This window comes from Marmota monax, unplaced genomic scaffold (genome assembly GCF_021218885.2).
Source record: "Marmota monax isolate L192 unplaced genomic scaffold, Marmota_monax_Labrador192_F-V1.1 WCK01_AAM20220418_F8-fsc00008, whole genome shotgun sequence".
NCBI classification, from domain to species: Eukaryota; Metazoa; Chordata; class Mammalia; order Rodentia; family Sciuridae; genus Marmota; species Marmota monax.
In genome coordinates, this window is record NW_026694432.1 from 4,910,512 (window position 1) to 4,925,997 (window position 15,486).

General features: G+C 43.1%; 2 protein-coding genes across 15 annotated transcripts in view; one reads left to right on the plus strand and one right to left on the minus strand.

The window, feature by feature from the left end:
• Positions 1–1,856: 1,856 nt before the first annotated feature.
• Positions 1,857–5,873, plus strand: Ccdc17 (coiled-coil domain containing 17). Of its 13 annotated transcripts, none has more exons than XR_009224289.1 (13): positions 1,857–2,266; positions 2,339–2,413; positions 2,537–2,708; positions 2,795–2,951; positions 3,046–3,129; positions 3,185–3,342; positions 3,621–3,734; positions 3,945–4,120; positions 4,216–4,313; positions 4,480–4,683; positions 4,856–5,070; positions 5,136–5,243; positions 5,513–5,651. XR_009224289.1 is itself a non-coding variant. In XM_046469192.2 (13 exons), the coding sequence occupies exons 1-13, from the start codon at positions 2,093–2,095 to the stop codon at positions 5,657–5,659; spliced, it is 1,878 nt and encodes a 625-aa protein (XP_046325148.1). In that variant the 5' UTR covers positions 2,001–2,092; the 3' UTR covers positions 5,660–5,873. The 13 variants fall into 13 exon arrangements, 12 of the variants coding, with proteins under 12 accessions (XP_046325151.1, XP_058426778.1, XP_046325146.1 ...); XM_046469192.2 differs by having other exon boundaries at positions 2,001–2,266; positions 4,856–5,066; positions 5,513–5,873; XM_046469197.2 differs by having other exon boundaries at positions 2,001–2,263; positions 3,224–3,342; positions 4,856–5,066; positions 5,513–5,873.
• Positions 5,874–7,688: 1,815 nt separating this feature from the next.
• Positions 7,689–15,486, minus strand: part of Nasp (nuclear autoantigenic sperm protein) — a 31,195-nt gene continuing 23,397 nt past the window's right edge. For both annotated transcript variants that reach the window (XM_046469184.2, XM_046469186.2), the window contains 9 exons: positions 11,507–11,586; positions 10,833–10,918; positions 10,651–10,724; positions 9,869–10,057; positions 9,620–9,786; positions 9,033–9,089; positions 8,843–8,920; positions 8,154–8,288; positions 7,689–7,872 (listed from right to left, as the gene is read on the minus strand). In XM_046469184.2, coding sequence (XP_046325140.1) covers positions 7,792–7,872; positions 8,154–8,288; positions 8,843–8,920; positions 9,033–9,089; positions 9,620–9,786; positions 9,869–10,057; positions 10,651–10,724; positions 10,833–10,918; positions 11,507–11,586 — 947 coding nt within the window. In that variant the 3' untranslated portion in view covers positions 7,689–7,791. The remainder of the gene's footprint in view (positions 7,873–8,153; positions 8,289–8,842; positions 8,921–9,032; positions 9,090–9,619; positions 9,787–9,868; positions 10,058–10,650; positions 10,725–10,832; positions 10,919–11,506; positions 11,587–15,486) is intronic.

Consider the following 15,486-nt stretch of genomic DNA (forward strand, 5'->3'; position numbering starts at 1 on the left):
CCACTGGGCTTTTTTAAAGAAAGGTCTTGCTTCGATTTTCCTGCTAAAGAACTTGGGGGGCAGAAATGACTTGAGCCAGTGCTGGCTGGTTTTTTCATTCAACAGATACTTTCCAAGCCCTGTTTTATGTCCCAGACATTATGAAAGACAAGGGTTGCAAGGAGTGCCTAGGCCTGTAGGGAAGAGAATAAACAGCTATTTTAGAAAAGATGAAATTTTAGGCCAATATTTGATAGACAAAAAGAAGTTAAAAGGATAATCATCTGGCACTCGTTGCTGTACCTACAGTACTTTGTCCCTAGTAGATACAGAGGACCAAGAGCACACCTGATTGCCTGTTAGAAAGATAATTAACTTGTAAAGTGAGCTCTGGGCCAGAGAGGACAAGAGGGTAGATGCAGAGAGATCAGCAGGATGTATAATCTATCAGTATACACTGCCTACTGCTAGTAGAATTATCCATATGCAAAATATGGTGAAGGCAGTTGAAATAGAGCAATAAGAATTATTAGCTATCATGTTCCATTGAATGTAAGATAGTGCGCGTGTGTATGTTACTGTGGATCAAACCCAGGGCTTTGCATGTGCTAGGACCACACTGCCACAGAGCCACACTGCCAGTCCTAGCATCTATAATTGTGAATCCTGACATCACTGTTGTAATATGAAAAAAAAAAGTGCATCTTAAAATCAATGAAATAGGGCTGGGGCTGTAGCTCAGTGACAGAGCAGAGCACTTGCTAGCATGTGTGAGGCACTGGGTTTGATTCTAAGCACCACATAAATATAAAATATATTCTGTCCATCTACAACTAGAAAAAAAATTTTTAATTAAAAAGTCAATGAAGTAATATAAAATGAACTAAAAAAAATATATTGTAGCAAAGATTCTATGCTTGGAGAAGAGAAGGTTGAGATTTTGGCTTTGGTACCCTAGTACCAAAAAAAAGAAAAAGAAAAAACCTTGGATAATTACTTGTACATTAAAGTTCGAAAAGCCCTACTGTGAGAGATCTTAGAAGACTTCTTGAAAGAGATCTAAATTTCCCCCCATTTCCCATTCTCCCTCCAAAATTGAATTGAGATCACATATTTGAAACATAATCTGCGGGAGGAAATACTTTAAGTCCCTGTCTTGTTTAGAAAGAAGGGCTTCTTTGAAATGTGGGGGTGGGGAGGATCGGGTTGTGGAGGATAATATGACCAGCAGAAAAGAACCTGTTTAGCATTTGAGTGAAGGAATTCCTTTCCGGACTTGATTCTCTCATCTGATTTATTACATTCTCTGGCAGTTTTCAATGCATGGACTGTGCTGATATTCCCCTCTACAACTGGGGGTGGAAGGGGAATCTGAGGATGGGAGTTGGGGGCGGGGCAGAGTGCTGCCTCTGGTGTGATTTGGTTGTGCAAAAGTTGTAGTTACTTCCAGAAAGGCATTTGACTAGGAAGAGCTTTTCAGTTCAGGGAAAAGATGGTTTCCTGACAGAACACCACCTCTCCCAGGTGTTCCCTGAACTGACGAATAGCAATTAACTTCTATTATATCCACATTGGAGTGCAGTCGTTAAAAAGATACACTTGTGCCTGGCGCGGTGTAATCCTAGCAGCTCGGGAGGCTGAGACGCTGGGTCGCGGGGGTCCTCAATTCAAAGCCAGCCTCAGCAAAAGCGAGGCGCTAAGCAACTCAGTGAGAACCCTGTCTCTAAATAAAAATAAATAAAATACAAGATAGGGCTGGGGATGTGGTTCAGTGGTCGAGTGCCCCCGAGTTCAATCCCCGGTACCAAAAAAAAAAAAAAAAAAAAAAAAAAAAACACTTGCATGTCTGAGGCTATGAAATGACCAAGGATGACCAAGTCATGGTTAGTCTAGAAGGTATCTAGTTGTAACAGACTGACACTTTTTCAAGCCTAGAGCTTCTCAAAGGTGGTTAGGTTACCCCACCCATTCTCCTAACCTGCCCAGGCCTGTAATTGCTGCCCAGGGAACTAAAGCTCCTCCCCAAACAAACCTGTGAAAGATCTAGACCTGAGCTTTTCCTTCTGCCCCTTCTGCAGGACTAGGCTGGTGTCAGGAGGCAGTTTCCTTTAACATGGGCTCCAATTCTGGGGAGCCAGAGCTCTTGCCCTGTGGGTCCTGTGACATGGTTTTCCGCTCCGGGGCCCTGTTGGCCATCCACACTCAGCGCTTTTGCATTGGCCGCCTGACCCGGGAAGGGACAAATAGAGCACAGCCCTCAGTAGCTACGGAATCAAGGGGTACCGTGGTAAGGAGGGGGCTGGTGGATATTCCAGAGAGCCGGAAGATCAAGATTCCTCATTTTACATTCTGTTCCCAGGTTGTGTCGGGAGAACTCCAGGGCCGCTTGGACCAGGAGGCCAGCACATCTGCTCTAAAAAGGTTAACAGAGGAGGTAACACCCACCCAGCTTTCCCCAGGGCTATAAACTTGAAGCGGCCACCCCTTCTTTCGTAGCTTCAGATCATACATGGAGCAGATTATCCCAACAAAGATCGTGGTGATCTGTTAACTCCAGGTGCAGTGGCTGCGGCTGTCCTTACAGAAAATGGGACCCTGGATGACAGAAGGCCCCACCTCCGAGGTTGCAGGGAGCCCTAACGAGAGACTGCAGGCGCTGTACAGGACCCGCGCCCGGCGCGTGGCAGAGACAGAAGCGCAGAGCCGGGCACTGGAGCGACGCGGCAACGGTGAGGGAGAGACGGGGGTAGGGACTTGCTCCGCCCCTTGCCCGCGGGGTTCGGACGCGTTCCGACTCTGTCCCTTACTCCCTCAGAACTAAGCTGGCGCCTCCAAGGTGGGCCGCGGGGAGGGATATCCCGCTTATTCGGTCTAGAACGGCAACTTCGAGAACTCCAGGCAGAGGCCGGACAGACACGGGGAGCTCTAGAGATGTTGGAAACGCGCCTTCAAGAACTTCAACCCCAGACCGGGTGAGACCCCCTCCCATGCCGGTCTGGAAGCGTGAGGCGGGGCCAGGGCGGCGGGAAGCCCTATTGGATGCGTGACGTCGTCTCTCCGCGCCAGGACTCGGCTGAATGCCTGGCGGGATGCTGAGCTCAATTGTCCCGTGCTGCAGGTCAACCCAGGAACCTTAGCTGCGGAGATCCGGTGAGGTCCGGTGCGCGGGACGGGCCAGGGACGGAGTGCTGATCATCCTGGGAAGACTGTCTTTCTTTCTTTCTGTACCCACCCCGCTCCCTAGGGCCCTGCGTGAGGCCTACATGCGAGGCGGGGGCCGGGACCCCGGTGTTCTGGGCAAGATATGGCAGTTACAAGTGGAGGCGTCAGCACTGGAACTGCGGCGGTCGCAGAATCGCAGGGGTGAACAAGAGGGATCAAACGGGAGGGCCTCTCCGCAGCGGTGGTCTTAGACCTGGGAGGAGAAGAGGGCGTGACGGAAGACGTCATTGGCGTAGGAGCCACCTGAGCAAAAACCCCGAGGTGTAGAAATCCTGGGTGGTCTTTGTGACAGTGGCTAGAATGTGAGCTGAAAGTCAAAAGACTTGTCCGGAGAGCTCTAAACACTGGAGACCTGCTCAGATCCGGACCGTCGTGGTCACCAGGGATCAAAGGTAACAGGTGAGACTTGTTCTTCGCAGATAAAGCAAGTGCAGCCTCAGGGGAGCTTCTAGTATTGGAAGCAGAAAACCGGCGCCTAGAGGAGAATATCCTGGCCTTGCAGATGCAGAGATGCCGGGCCCAGACGTTTTGGGGTCAGTGAGCACCCCAACTTCATTCCAGCAAACCTAACTCAGGAGAAGGGGTGGAAGGATGATTCCCGGGGAATGAAACCCAAGTTTGTGCCCCCCTCAGTTCGTGTCCATGCAATCTCCATGTGTCCGTGTGTGTGTCTCTGTGGCTTCTCAGTACAGTTACCTGCTTCCTCTGATGCAGGGGAACCCTAAGTCTTCCTCTGTTCCTAGGGCCCAGGGAGGCACAACTCCTGGCTGGTCCCTGCACAAGTCCATGGGGAAAGGGAAATCCCCCACACCTCCCTCCACCAGTGGCACCCCCACTGCCACCACTTCCAGGCTCCACAAACGTCCAGTTCTCGGGTGGTGCAGAAAAGGCTGTGAGGACCCAGGGATGCCAGGATGGGGTGAGGGGGAGTTGGGGGATGGTTCGGCTCTATGTGGTCAGGGGAGCATGGGCAGCTTGCAGACTTTCTGGAGAAGTCAGCTCACTTCCTCACAGCCACCACTTCCTGGAACCATGACAAAGAACCTGAGTCTGGACCCACACTTCCTTTTACCCACATCTGATGTGCTGGGCCCTGCACCATACGACCCTGGGTGAGGCCTGCTCCCTCCTTGGACAACCCCTTTCACTTGTCCACTAATAAGTTAAGGAGAACTCCTAGGGCTGTCCAGTAGACTGGGTAGAGGGAGGGTGAGAGGAGGAGGAGGAGAGGGAGTGAGAGGAGTTTGATGTTTATGTACTCTGACTTGTGTCTCCTAGGGCTGGCTTGTTCATTTTCTATGACTTCCTGCGAGGCCTTGATGCTTCTTGGATTTGGGTGCAACTACTGACTGGCTTGGCCCGAGATGGACAGGATACAGGAGGGACCACAGCATTGCCCCCAGCCTTTTGCTTGCCCCCACCTCCAGCTCCTGGGCCCATGGGAAACTGTGCCATCCTTGCCAGCAGGCAGCCTGTGCCCAGGTCAGTTAAATGGGGTTTGTGACTTTGGTATTCTTGCCACAATTGAGTATGCCCCTCATCCTGAGTTTTCTCATCTATATAAAGGCCATTCATTGGCTCTGAGGGTTAAGTCCTAGGAAGTGTTTAGGAAGGGACTTCAACTCTGGCCTCTGACATTTTGATTGTTCTTCAGGCTGCTGCCATCACCGTCAGTATCTTTGGTGTGTGAGCTACAAGCCTGGCAGGGGTTGGCATGGGCTAGGGCACCACAGCCAAAGGCTTGGGCCTCACTGGTGCTATTTGACCGGGATCAGCGTGTGCTAAGTGGCCGTTGGCGCCTTCCACTTCGGGCTCTTCCTGTGGACCCCAGCCTCAGCTTTGGGCAGCTGAATGGGATTCCCCAGGTCAGTGTGGAGGGTGGGGATAAGGTCTACTCCAAGGTACAGATAGAGTACCATTTCATCTCTCTCCAGGCAGGTCAAACTGAGCTCTTTCTGCGGCTGGTGAATGCAAGAGATGCAGATGTCCAGACATTGGCAGAGATTAATCCAACAAGTGCCCATGAGTACCAGTACCCACCGGTGAGGGCCCAGTTATAGCTAGAGGCAATACAAGTGGGTGGTTAATAGCCAACTGTTGATACTATGTGCCAGTCACTACCAATTGCTTTCTGTGCTTAATCCTCACAATCATCTGTTAGATAATGCAATGTAAACAAAATCAAAGCAAGAATTTACCAAGTTAACACTACCTTTTATTCACAGTAAGTTGATTCTAAGGTAGTTCAACTCTAGAACCTATGTTCCTTACCTATTTTTAGATTGTTGAAGAACCTGCTTATTTTCCACAGGTATCCATATCATCTTCACTGGAAACAAGTTCCCTCAGCCCCAAGGCTGGCTTTGCTGATCCCCCACCTCCTACAGAAGAGTCCTTTGGCAGAGTCAAGACTAAAGATGAAATTTTGAGCTATGACCGACCCCAACAGGGGAGCTAGAGGGAACATGAGGCTTATTCCCAGACACCGGTAGCTTTTACTACTCCATAGTTTAGAAGCAAATGAGCTTGTGAATTCTAACCACATCTGTATCACCTTTGGCAAGTAGTTGATCTTTCTCCAACTGTTTTCTTTTGTAACCATTTACTGAGGATTAAATGAATCTGTCAGGTATTTACAATATTACCTGGCACTTTCTTTTTGTAAAAGCCAACTTTAGTGCTAAATTTCATGTCAGATTCATCAGGATTTTTTTTTTTTTTTTTTTTTTAGTATTGGGGTTTGAACCCAGGTTACTCTACCACTGAGCTACACCCCCAGCCCTTTGATTTTTCACTAAATAGCCTGGGCCGGCCTCAAACTTGCAATCCTCTTCCCTTCCAAATAGTAGGGATCATAGCCAGGCATGTCTTTCTAATGACTTTTGCCTAGAAGCCTTTCAATAAAGAGAGAATTCCTGAGGCTTTAAAGAGAGATTCCAAATTAAGGCCCTAAGGCAATAATGTTATAGTTGAGAAAATTCCATATTGGGACTTCAAGACCTGAACATACAAACATAAAAACATCTCTAAGGAAATTCAGTCAAGATAAGCCAGATTCTGCAAACGTGAGTTAATGACCAGCATCAAGACCTGAACACACAACACAAAAGCATCTCTAAGAAGGAAATTCAGTCAAGATAAGCCAGATTCTGCAAATGTGAGTCAATAACCAGCCCAGAGAGACATTTTCTCTTGTATTAAGAAAATCCCTTGTAATCAGTGGCTCAGGAAGGAGGCTGAAGGAGGATTGCAAGTGCAAAGCTGACCTCAGCAATTTAGCTGGGCCCTAAGCAATTTAGCAAGACCCTGTCACAAAATAAAAAAGGGCTGAGGAGGGCTGGGGTTGTAGCTCAGTGGTAGAGCCCTTGCCTAGCATGTGTGAGGCCCTGGGTTCAATCCCCAGCACCACTTAAAACAAAGGTATAACAAAGGTTTTGTGTCCATCTACAACCAAAAATATTTTTAAGGGGTGGGGGGGAGCACCTAGGATATGACTGGTTAAGTACCCTTGCATTCAATCCCCAACACTTAAAAAATAACCACCTTTAAAAAATGGGGTTGACTTGGGAGTCCTATATAGCTCCCTCAGCATTTGATACTGGGTTGTTAAAACAGGAGATTCTAACTTATTAAACTAAGGGCTGTTGGCTGTTTCTCACACAAACCCTGTGCCCTGGACAACAGGCTTACATTTTGTTGTGTCTTGACCATCATCATCCCTGGAATCCAAAATTGGGATCCAAAAATTGCTGAGCCATTTTTTTTGCTCTTAGCCCCATATCTCATACTGAAAAGCTCAAAAGCTCCAGGCAGCTCAGGATCCCATTGAAAGATCTTTAAGCACAATGCAAGACCAGGAGCTTTTTATTCACATCTTTATTTTGAGAAGTCAAAACTACAGACAGTGTAACAATTCCAAGTTTAGATGTTTTTCAATCTTTCTATACAGTAAATATCAAAACCAGCCAGCCTTCCCCCCCCCCAACACACATTTTTCCAACCACATGTTGTCCATTATGTCAGTCACAGCCCCTTTTCTCTCTATAGTTCCACAGGGATCACTTTCTCCCCCAAGTCTTCTTCAGAATTCTTTTTCCAGGATAGGATATAACCCTAGATGGAGATGAGGTAAACTGAAGACAGGTACCACCAAAGGCCTGTTAGTCCATTTACAGCACCAAACAGCAAGATCTTCACCAAATCTTGTTTTTGTAGCCCCCATCCAGGGACAGCACCACAAAGTCTGCAAGACAACTGAGTTCAGTCAAGTAACTTGATAAATATAGCACCGATGGAAAGGAAAGGCCTATAATCACACTTAATTTATCACTTCCACATCAGACAGGAGTTGGCATTAGAACTTCCAACAGAGATCAATACAGAAGTGGGGAGAAAAAGTACCTTTGGCCACTATAATATAAAACCTAGAGTGCCCCAAGGCATGGATTCAGCCAATATTTAAGAAAAAAACCATCAAAGCCTCAACCTTTGCTTACAATCTTTATTGAAGTTATACAAAAAGAATCCCCAAAAGTGAAAAAATACATTATATACAAAAACACTCTCTTGGGAGGAAGGTTCTGTTCCCTCTCAACATGCAGTGCTTTCAACTGTAGCTCCAGCCTCCAATGTCCCCTCCACTGCTGCCCGGCTTTCTGCCCGATTCTCAGCCTGAAAAACAAACAGGGAGCCTGGGCTTCAGTAACCTGGTTTAAACAAAGCCATCTTATACAAAAAACAGGTTTCAGGCAAGAGGAAATAAACACAGGTCTTCCAACTCTTTGTTCTCTACACAGTTATCTGTACCAATAATCATACACTGCATTTTGAAAAAGATAAGCAGAAATGATCTTGCTGGCAAGGCTCAAGGTGGGAGCATGCACTTAGGAGTACTGATTTCTCCAATCCTTGAAAAGATGAGGGAAGAGGCCAATCCCTGCTTAACTGCCCACCTCTTCCTCCTCCTCCATGTTTTCGGAAACTTCATTTCCACCAGGGACAGCATCCCCGCTGCCTCCATTCACCTCTGGCTCCTGTTTGGCTTTCTTTGCATCATCTTTCCGGGGGCTCTCTTCTTCTGGTTTCCTCTAAAGATATAATTGTGAAGACTTCACAAATGTGCTTAACGTTTTTAAAAATACAACTTACAAAACACTTCCCTGTGGTACAGTAGGACTCACGGCTCTGTCTCTCCACCTAGCCACAAGGGGCAGATACCAATTTGTATTGTGCAAAATAAAACTGGTCTGTCCCAACATATTCGTTGAGCCTCCTGACTAAAGGAAAAGTAGTGTAACTAGGATGAGGAGCAGAGATGTGAACATCTGGGGCTGGGTACAGCTCAGTGGAACAGCACTTGCTTAGCACTAGCACCACACAATACAAGTAGAGAACAAGAGATGTGTATAAATTCCAGTACATGAGCCAGGAAACAAAGCAAGAAATAAAGAGACTCCCCACCCAGAGAAAAGAACTGTTGAAGTAACAAGCAGAAGAAGGCAAGCAGGAGTTCATGTATCAGGTCTCTGATGAACAACTTCTGACAAAGAAAACCTACTGGCTTCCAAAATCTGACTGATCTTCATAGTCCTTGGGCCATAGGAGTTTTCTAAATGAGGTAAACATTCACATGAAAATTTACCTTCTTTCTGACAAGGTGGGAAATATCAGTTACACAATTTGATGAGGAAGCACCATCTGTTGGTTTTCTACTGGCAATCTGACCCCCCCAAAAAAAAAAAAAAAAAAAAGGCTTTGTTAGCAATGTACAAACTATTGAGACAATAAGTGAGGCCTAATATTAAGTGACAAACACCTGAATGAATACCCACCATGGAAACTGAAGAACCTCCTCCACTACAAGTGAAACCTGAAGTAGAACTCTCCACCTGTGAGAAAGATGACAAATTCAAGTAGGTTCCCAGAGAGAACCCAGGTCACTCAGTTTTATAACAGGTACCCATCACAATAGCTGATTAATAACACTTGAAATCCTAATGACGGCCATTTAGTAGGCAAGATCTTTCACACATTTGGGATTAAAAGCATCATTTATCCATATCGTGTCATCTCAGAGATAGAAATAATAGCTTATATTTACTAAGCAATTCCTATTTGTGTGGTACTATCAAGAGTACTTTACACATAGATACTATGATCCCTATTTTACAGAAAAATCAACAATGGCAGAAAAATACCTATGGTCATACAAACTGCACAGACAGAATTCCAAAATAGACAGTATGAATCCAGGCAGTCTAGCTCCAGAATATTTGCTAACCACTGTACTATTTGACAGGAATAAGTAGATGAATTCTCATATTCTCTCTGACCACCAACTACCAGAAACCAAGTTCCTAGCAAATGGAACAGTACCACAAATGCTATTATGAAAACTTTAAAAAGAAAATGAACGGACCAGTGTAGCTTTCAGAGCCAATTCAGCTACATTCCCACTATGCTGGGACTCTTTCGCATCTTCTATTTTCTCTCTAATTTCAGGTAGTAATTCCTTCAACTCCTCAATTTCTTTCTCATATTCAGTAGATGATCCTTCAGCCTCCTTCATCTGTTCATTTAGTACAGCTACAAAGAAGACGCATAAAAATTACCATAAAAGAATTTTTTTTTGGAGAAGGGTCAATTGCTGGTAGCAGCTTCTACTCACCCATTCTCTTCTCAATGACTTCAATAGATTTGTTGAACTGTGCCACTGCCTCGTCATACTGAGAGTTATATCCATAGGCCAAACCAAGCTGGTAGTGAGTTTCTGCAAGAAGACGATCATGGGCTTCTAGATAATGCTCTTGCAGGTTTAGGCAAGCCTGGAACTCCTCCACAGCTTGGATATAGTTCTCTAAGAAAGAAGAACAAGAATTGCCAGCACTTGTATGAAGTAGTTGCAGAATTCAGACCTGTTCTGCAGGAATATACCCATTTTGCTTTCATTTTTGTTATTATCTACAGGACCCTTGGCTATGTAGAATGACAGAATGGCTTTTTAAAAGACCTGACAGGTGCTGGGCTTGTAGCCCAGTGGAAGAGCATGTGCTCTACACATTTGTGAGGTCCTGGCTTTGATCCACAACACCAAAAAAACAAAATCCTACTGAAAGATCAGAGTTATTAATTAATTAAAAGATTGTTCATTGGGCTGGGGATGTGGCTCAAGCGGTAGCGCGCTCGCCTGGCACGCGTGCGGCCTGGGTTCGATCCTCAGCACCACATACAACCAAAGATGTTGTGTCTGCCGAAAACTGAGAAATAAATATTAAAAATTAAAAAAAAAAAAAAGATTGTTCATTGTTCTAGGATCATAGGAAACTCAAACCTACTATATTTTCAATGTCAACTACCTAACTATAATCAATCAAGCTGAATTACAGAGAATCTATTAAAGGAGGAATGGGAGAGTGCGGGACATTAGAAAGTAAAATGAAAATGCATTACCAGATTCAACACTAACTTCTCCAAGTTTAAGATGTGCCTGTGCAGCATAAAGCTGGGCTTCTTTTGTTTCTTGCCTAAAAGAAGGAAACTGATTAGAAATCTTAATAATACTTGTCTAACCCTAATGGCTTTCTATTTATTTTCAACCAAATTCCCATCCTAAGAAGCAACAAGAGTTTTACCTTTTAAAAATGATCTTTGCTAAGTCCAGCATATCCCAAGCAAGCTCTAGGTTCCCAATCTCCTCTTCTTCATTTTCTTGAACAGACTAAATATCCAAATCATTGTTATTAGGCATAAGTATAAGACAAGCATTTTTCTACAGTATAAATCTAAATGTATAATCTATTATGACTTGAAAAAGTTATTTGCAATTGAAAATTCAGACTTTCTCCCAAAAAAATTTGCAGAATGGGTAAAAAAGTTTTCTCTCCTGATTCTCTTTATGTCAGTAATATGTTGGATACTGTCATAATAGACAGGAAGCCCTAGGAATCAAAAGATCTGTCCATGGCCGTGGGCACTGGGCTGGGGGGGAGGGGGGGAGTATTGGGGACTGAACTCATGGATGCTCTACCACTGAACTATTATCCATCCCATTCTTTTTATTTTTTTTTAATTTAAGACAGGATCTTGCCAATTTGCTAAGGCTGGCCTTAAACTTGCAATCATCCTGCCTCTATCTCCTGAATCATTGGGACTACAGGTACTTGGCACCCAGCTCAGATCTGTCCATTCTAAGCATGGATAGAGTCCTGATTCCTTACCAGGAGTGGGTATCTACAATAATCATGCCTACAGGTGTTAACGACAATCCTATAATAAGAGCAGATTACAGTATCAAACAATAACTTACCTTATTTTCAAGAATTGATTCATTTGGTGTTTCTTCTGCCTTGTCATTTTCTTTATCTTCCTCTTCTGAGCCTTCAGTTTCTACAAGCAAGAATTCCTCATTATTGAGAACGTTAACTAATGATACCTTCTGACTAGTCAGAGATTCCAGTAAACATCAGTCAACCTACATTTTGAGACAGGTTAGGCTAGATTCTAATCCAGTTAACATCTGATCTGATCAGTGGTTTCAATCTAATTCAAGTTTAATCTAGACTTAGAATGTGTAACCTTACAGTGTATGGGTTAGACCTTGACAGTTAAAAGCCTAAAGCATTTCCTTGTAAAACTTAACCTAAATCATTCTGAATGAGACTGACTTAGATACTGTCTCATTGGCTAGAGGCTCCAATTTACTCAGTCAAAAGCAGATAGAGGCCTCAATCAGTGTTTCTGGGGTCTTTAGGTGACTCGTTAGACAATACTAGTAAGCTCAGAAAATACCAAAAGCTAAATTATTCCAGTTCATTCAGAACAAGAATATGCAAGAGACTAGCTTTCCCACAATAAAGCTGTGGGAAAAAAAAGCATAGCTCTTACCAACTCTTGCCAATGAGCACGCCACAGACTCCAGCCAGCTCAAGCACAGAGAATTTAAGTGAGCAAACCAGGTATTTTAAATGATTCCATTTAAATTTGTAGTCATATCAACACTATTTCCTCATATTGAAATCCACTCATAAGTCAATTGCATGAAGAATACATTCTCAGTGATAAGATAGCTTAAACTTCAAAATGTTGAGTGATTAGAATGGGCTTTCTGTTGTTACAATTCATGAATTGGCTTAATCCATCTCTCATTTTTTTTTTTAAAAAACAGTCTCAGGCTGGTTTCAAGCTCCTGGGCTCAGAGATCCTCCTACCACAGCCTCCTGAGTATCTGGTATTACATGCCCATGCCACCAGCAAAAGATCTCAAATACTGTCTCCTAATAACCTAAATACAGCAATTAGGCCTTAGAGCCAAGAAGTCAGGTTAAAGGAGTTTTATCTAAAGTAACAGTGCTTTATGGTGGAAAACAGGCACAGAAAATTCCTATGTATTAAAAATTATTGTAATGAACTAAAGTCCTCTAATAACTACACATTACAACCTAGTTAACAGTAAGCCCTATTTTAATCTGGAAGCTCACTTTTTTACCTTTCACAACAATACCAGTTCATCTACAATAGTCACCACCACACACCATTAATGATAACTTCTGACTAGTCAGGGATTCCAATAAATATCAGTCAACCTACATTTTGAGACAGATGGGTACAGGTTTACTTCCCTAAGTTTGGACTACATAGTGGTTTTGCTGACTCTTTCCATCCTCCAGCAGAATATCTAAGACAATGAAGTAAAGCTACAAATTTCTTATCAATTCAAAAAATTAAACTTCGTCTTCCCAATTTGCAGAGAAATTAAATTGACATTGTTATTATTTTAAAAATACTTTTTTAGTTGTAGATGGACACAATACCTCTATTTTATTTTTATGTGGTGCTGAGGATTAAAGCCAGTGCCACACACATGCTAGGTGAGCACTCTACCACTGAGCCACAATCCCAGCTCCAACACTGTTACTTTTTAAAAATTATCTGTTATCTGTTCCTACTAAAACCAGCATGCTAGACATCTAATTTAGCACAAAATATCTTAATTACTTGGAATTTTACAAATTGAGAAACCTGGACCTAGCTATCTTTATGGGACGGTGGAGAAGGAGCTAGGTTTTGTTTTTTTGGTATTGGAATTGAACTCAGGGACATATTCAACTGTCCCAATCCTTTTTGCTGAGGCTAGCCTCAAACTTGCAATCCTCCTGCCTCAGCCTCAAGTCACTGGGATTACAAAACATGCACAACTGCACCTAACTATAAACTAGGTTAATGAGAAAGTTAATACTGTAAAACATTTCCCAACCCAGTAAGGTATACTCAAATACTAATGACAACGCCCTGATATCCTCAGTATATAAATTTGTTAAAAATATCTTCCACGCTTCTTTGAAAATAGAACACTATTTGTGCATCCTTCAGAGAAAAAGAAATGCTACTTATGACCATGTAGCATCCTCAAAACATTATGGGCACAGAGTACAACCAGAAGAATAAAGACAAAAAGGTGCTAATTCTTGAGTGTTCTGGAACTCCCACAGAAGTCAAGTACCCACCACAGATTGGTCAGTAGAATCCATCTGAACACAACCAAGTTTTATGCCTACAATTTAAACTTCTGTTCACATACCAACCACATCTAACATGACAATCAGGAAAGATGAGACCAGTTGTCTTTATCAGGAATATGAAAACCCCAAGAGGTAGCAAAGTCAAGAGGTGGTAGGAAATGTGGCTTTAAATTTTTTATTTTTTAGGTGTAGGACACAACACAATGCCTTTATTTTTACGTGGTGCTGAGGATCGAAACCAAGTCCCATCCGTGCTACGCGAGCGCTCTACTGCTGAGCCACAATCCCAGCCCCAAATATTTATTTTTTTAGTTTAGGTGGACACAATATCTTTTTTTCATTTTTATGTGGTGCTGAGAATCAATAAATCTTTTTTTATTAAACCAGGTACTGAACTCAGGAGCACTCAACCACTGAGCCACACACCCAGCCCTTTTTTTGTATTTTATTTGGAGACAGGGCCTGAGTTGCTCAATGCCTCGCTAAGTTGCTGAGACTGGCTTTTCAATTCGAGATCCTCCTGTCTCAGGACCACCATGCCCAGCAGGACTTTAATTTTTTTTTAGAGAGAGAATTTTTTAATATTTATTTTTCAGTTTTTGGTGGAAATACAATATCTTTATTTTATTTTTTTGTGTGGTGCTAAGGATCGACCCCGGGGCCCACACATGCGAGGCGAGCACGCTACCTAAATGAAGAGAGAAAACCACATTCAAGATCTGTGGACCAGGGCTGGGATTGTGGTTCAGCAAAGATTTGTGGGCTAGTGATTTGTGTCTCAGTTATATAGCACTTGCCTGGTACGTGTGAAGCACTGGGTTTGAACCTCAGAACCACATAAAAATAAATAAAAATAAAGGTATTGTGTCTATCTACAATTTTTAAAAAAAATTAAACAACAAAAATCTGTGGACTAGTGTTGTCACATAAAGAGGAAGAAAGCACAGAAATTAGCTGGACCCTAAAGCCAGACTGAGCACCTAGTCCTCTCTATTGACTAGGGCAAATTACTTCTTTCTCCCATTTCTTCATCTATAAAATATGGGACTCTCTACTGTCATTTATAAGTTATCTGCCACAAAACCACTAAAATACCACTTTTTAAAAGTGCGAGGGCAGGGGGTTTACGGTTCAGTTGCTAGAATACTGAGACTTTTGAAGGGATTTTAAAAATGTGACCAGAATGTTTCTGATAAGAGACAGGGCGAAGAGAAGGGGTGAAAGCTGCCTTCTTCAATATGAGGTAGTGTGGAAAGAATAGTATATTCAAGGCATATCTAGTACTACAGTCTTGACCATAAACAAGTCACATGACCTTTATGCCTCAATATAAGTAGAGTGTAATATTCTCTATTGAGTGGTATTGTTTTAGGGTAAGGAGAGGTGCATGCCTGTAATCTCGGCTACTCAGGAAGCTTGAGGCATAAGGATTGCAAGTTCAAGGCCAGCCTCCACAACTTTGTGAAACTCTTGTCTCAAAAAGAGTGGGCTGAAGATTTAGATCAATTCCCAGTACTGGAAAAAATGAAAACCTGAAGATAAATAGTATTATTTTAGAATTAGAAAAAAAAATGAGTTGTAATGATGTTATTTACAAACTGATAGTTTATCAAAGTCCATAAGAGAAATAGAAAATCTTTCCAATGTTTGATCACTAAGATCAAGGACTAGGGGTGCACAGCTCAGCAGTAGAGGAAATGCCTGGCATATATGAAGCCCTACGTATGATCCTCACTACCATACCAAAAAAAAAAAAAGAAGGAAAAAG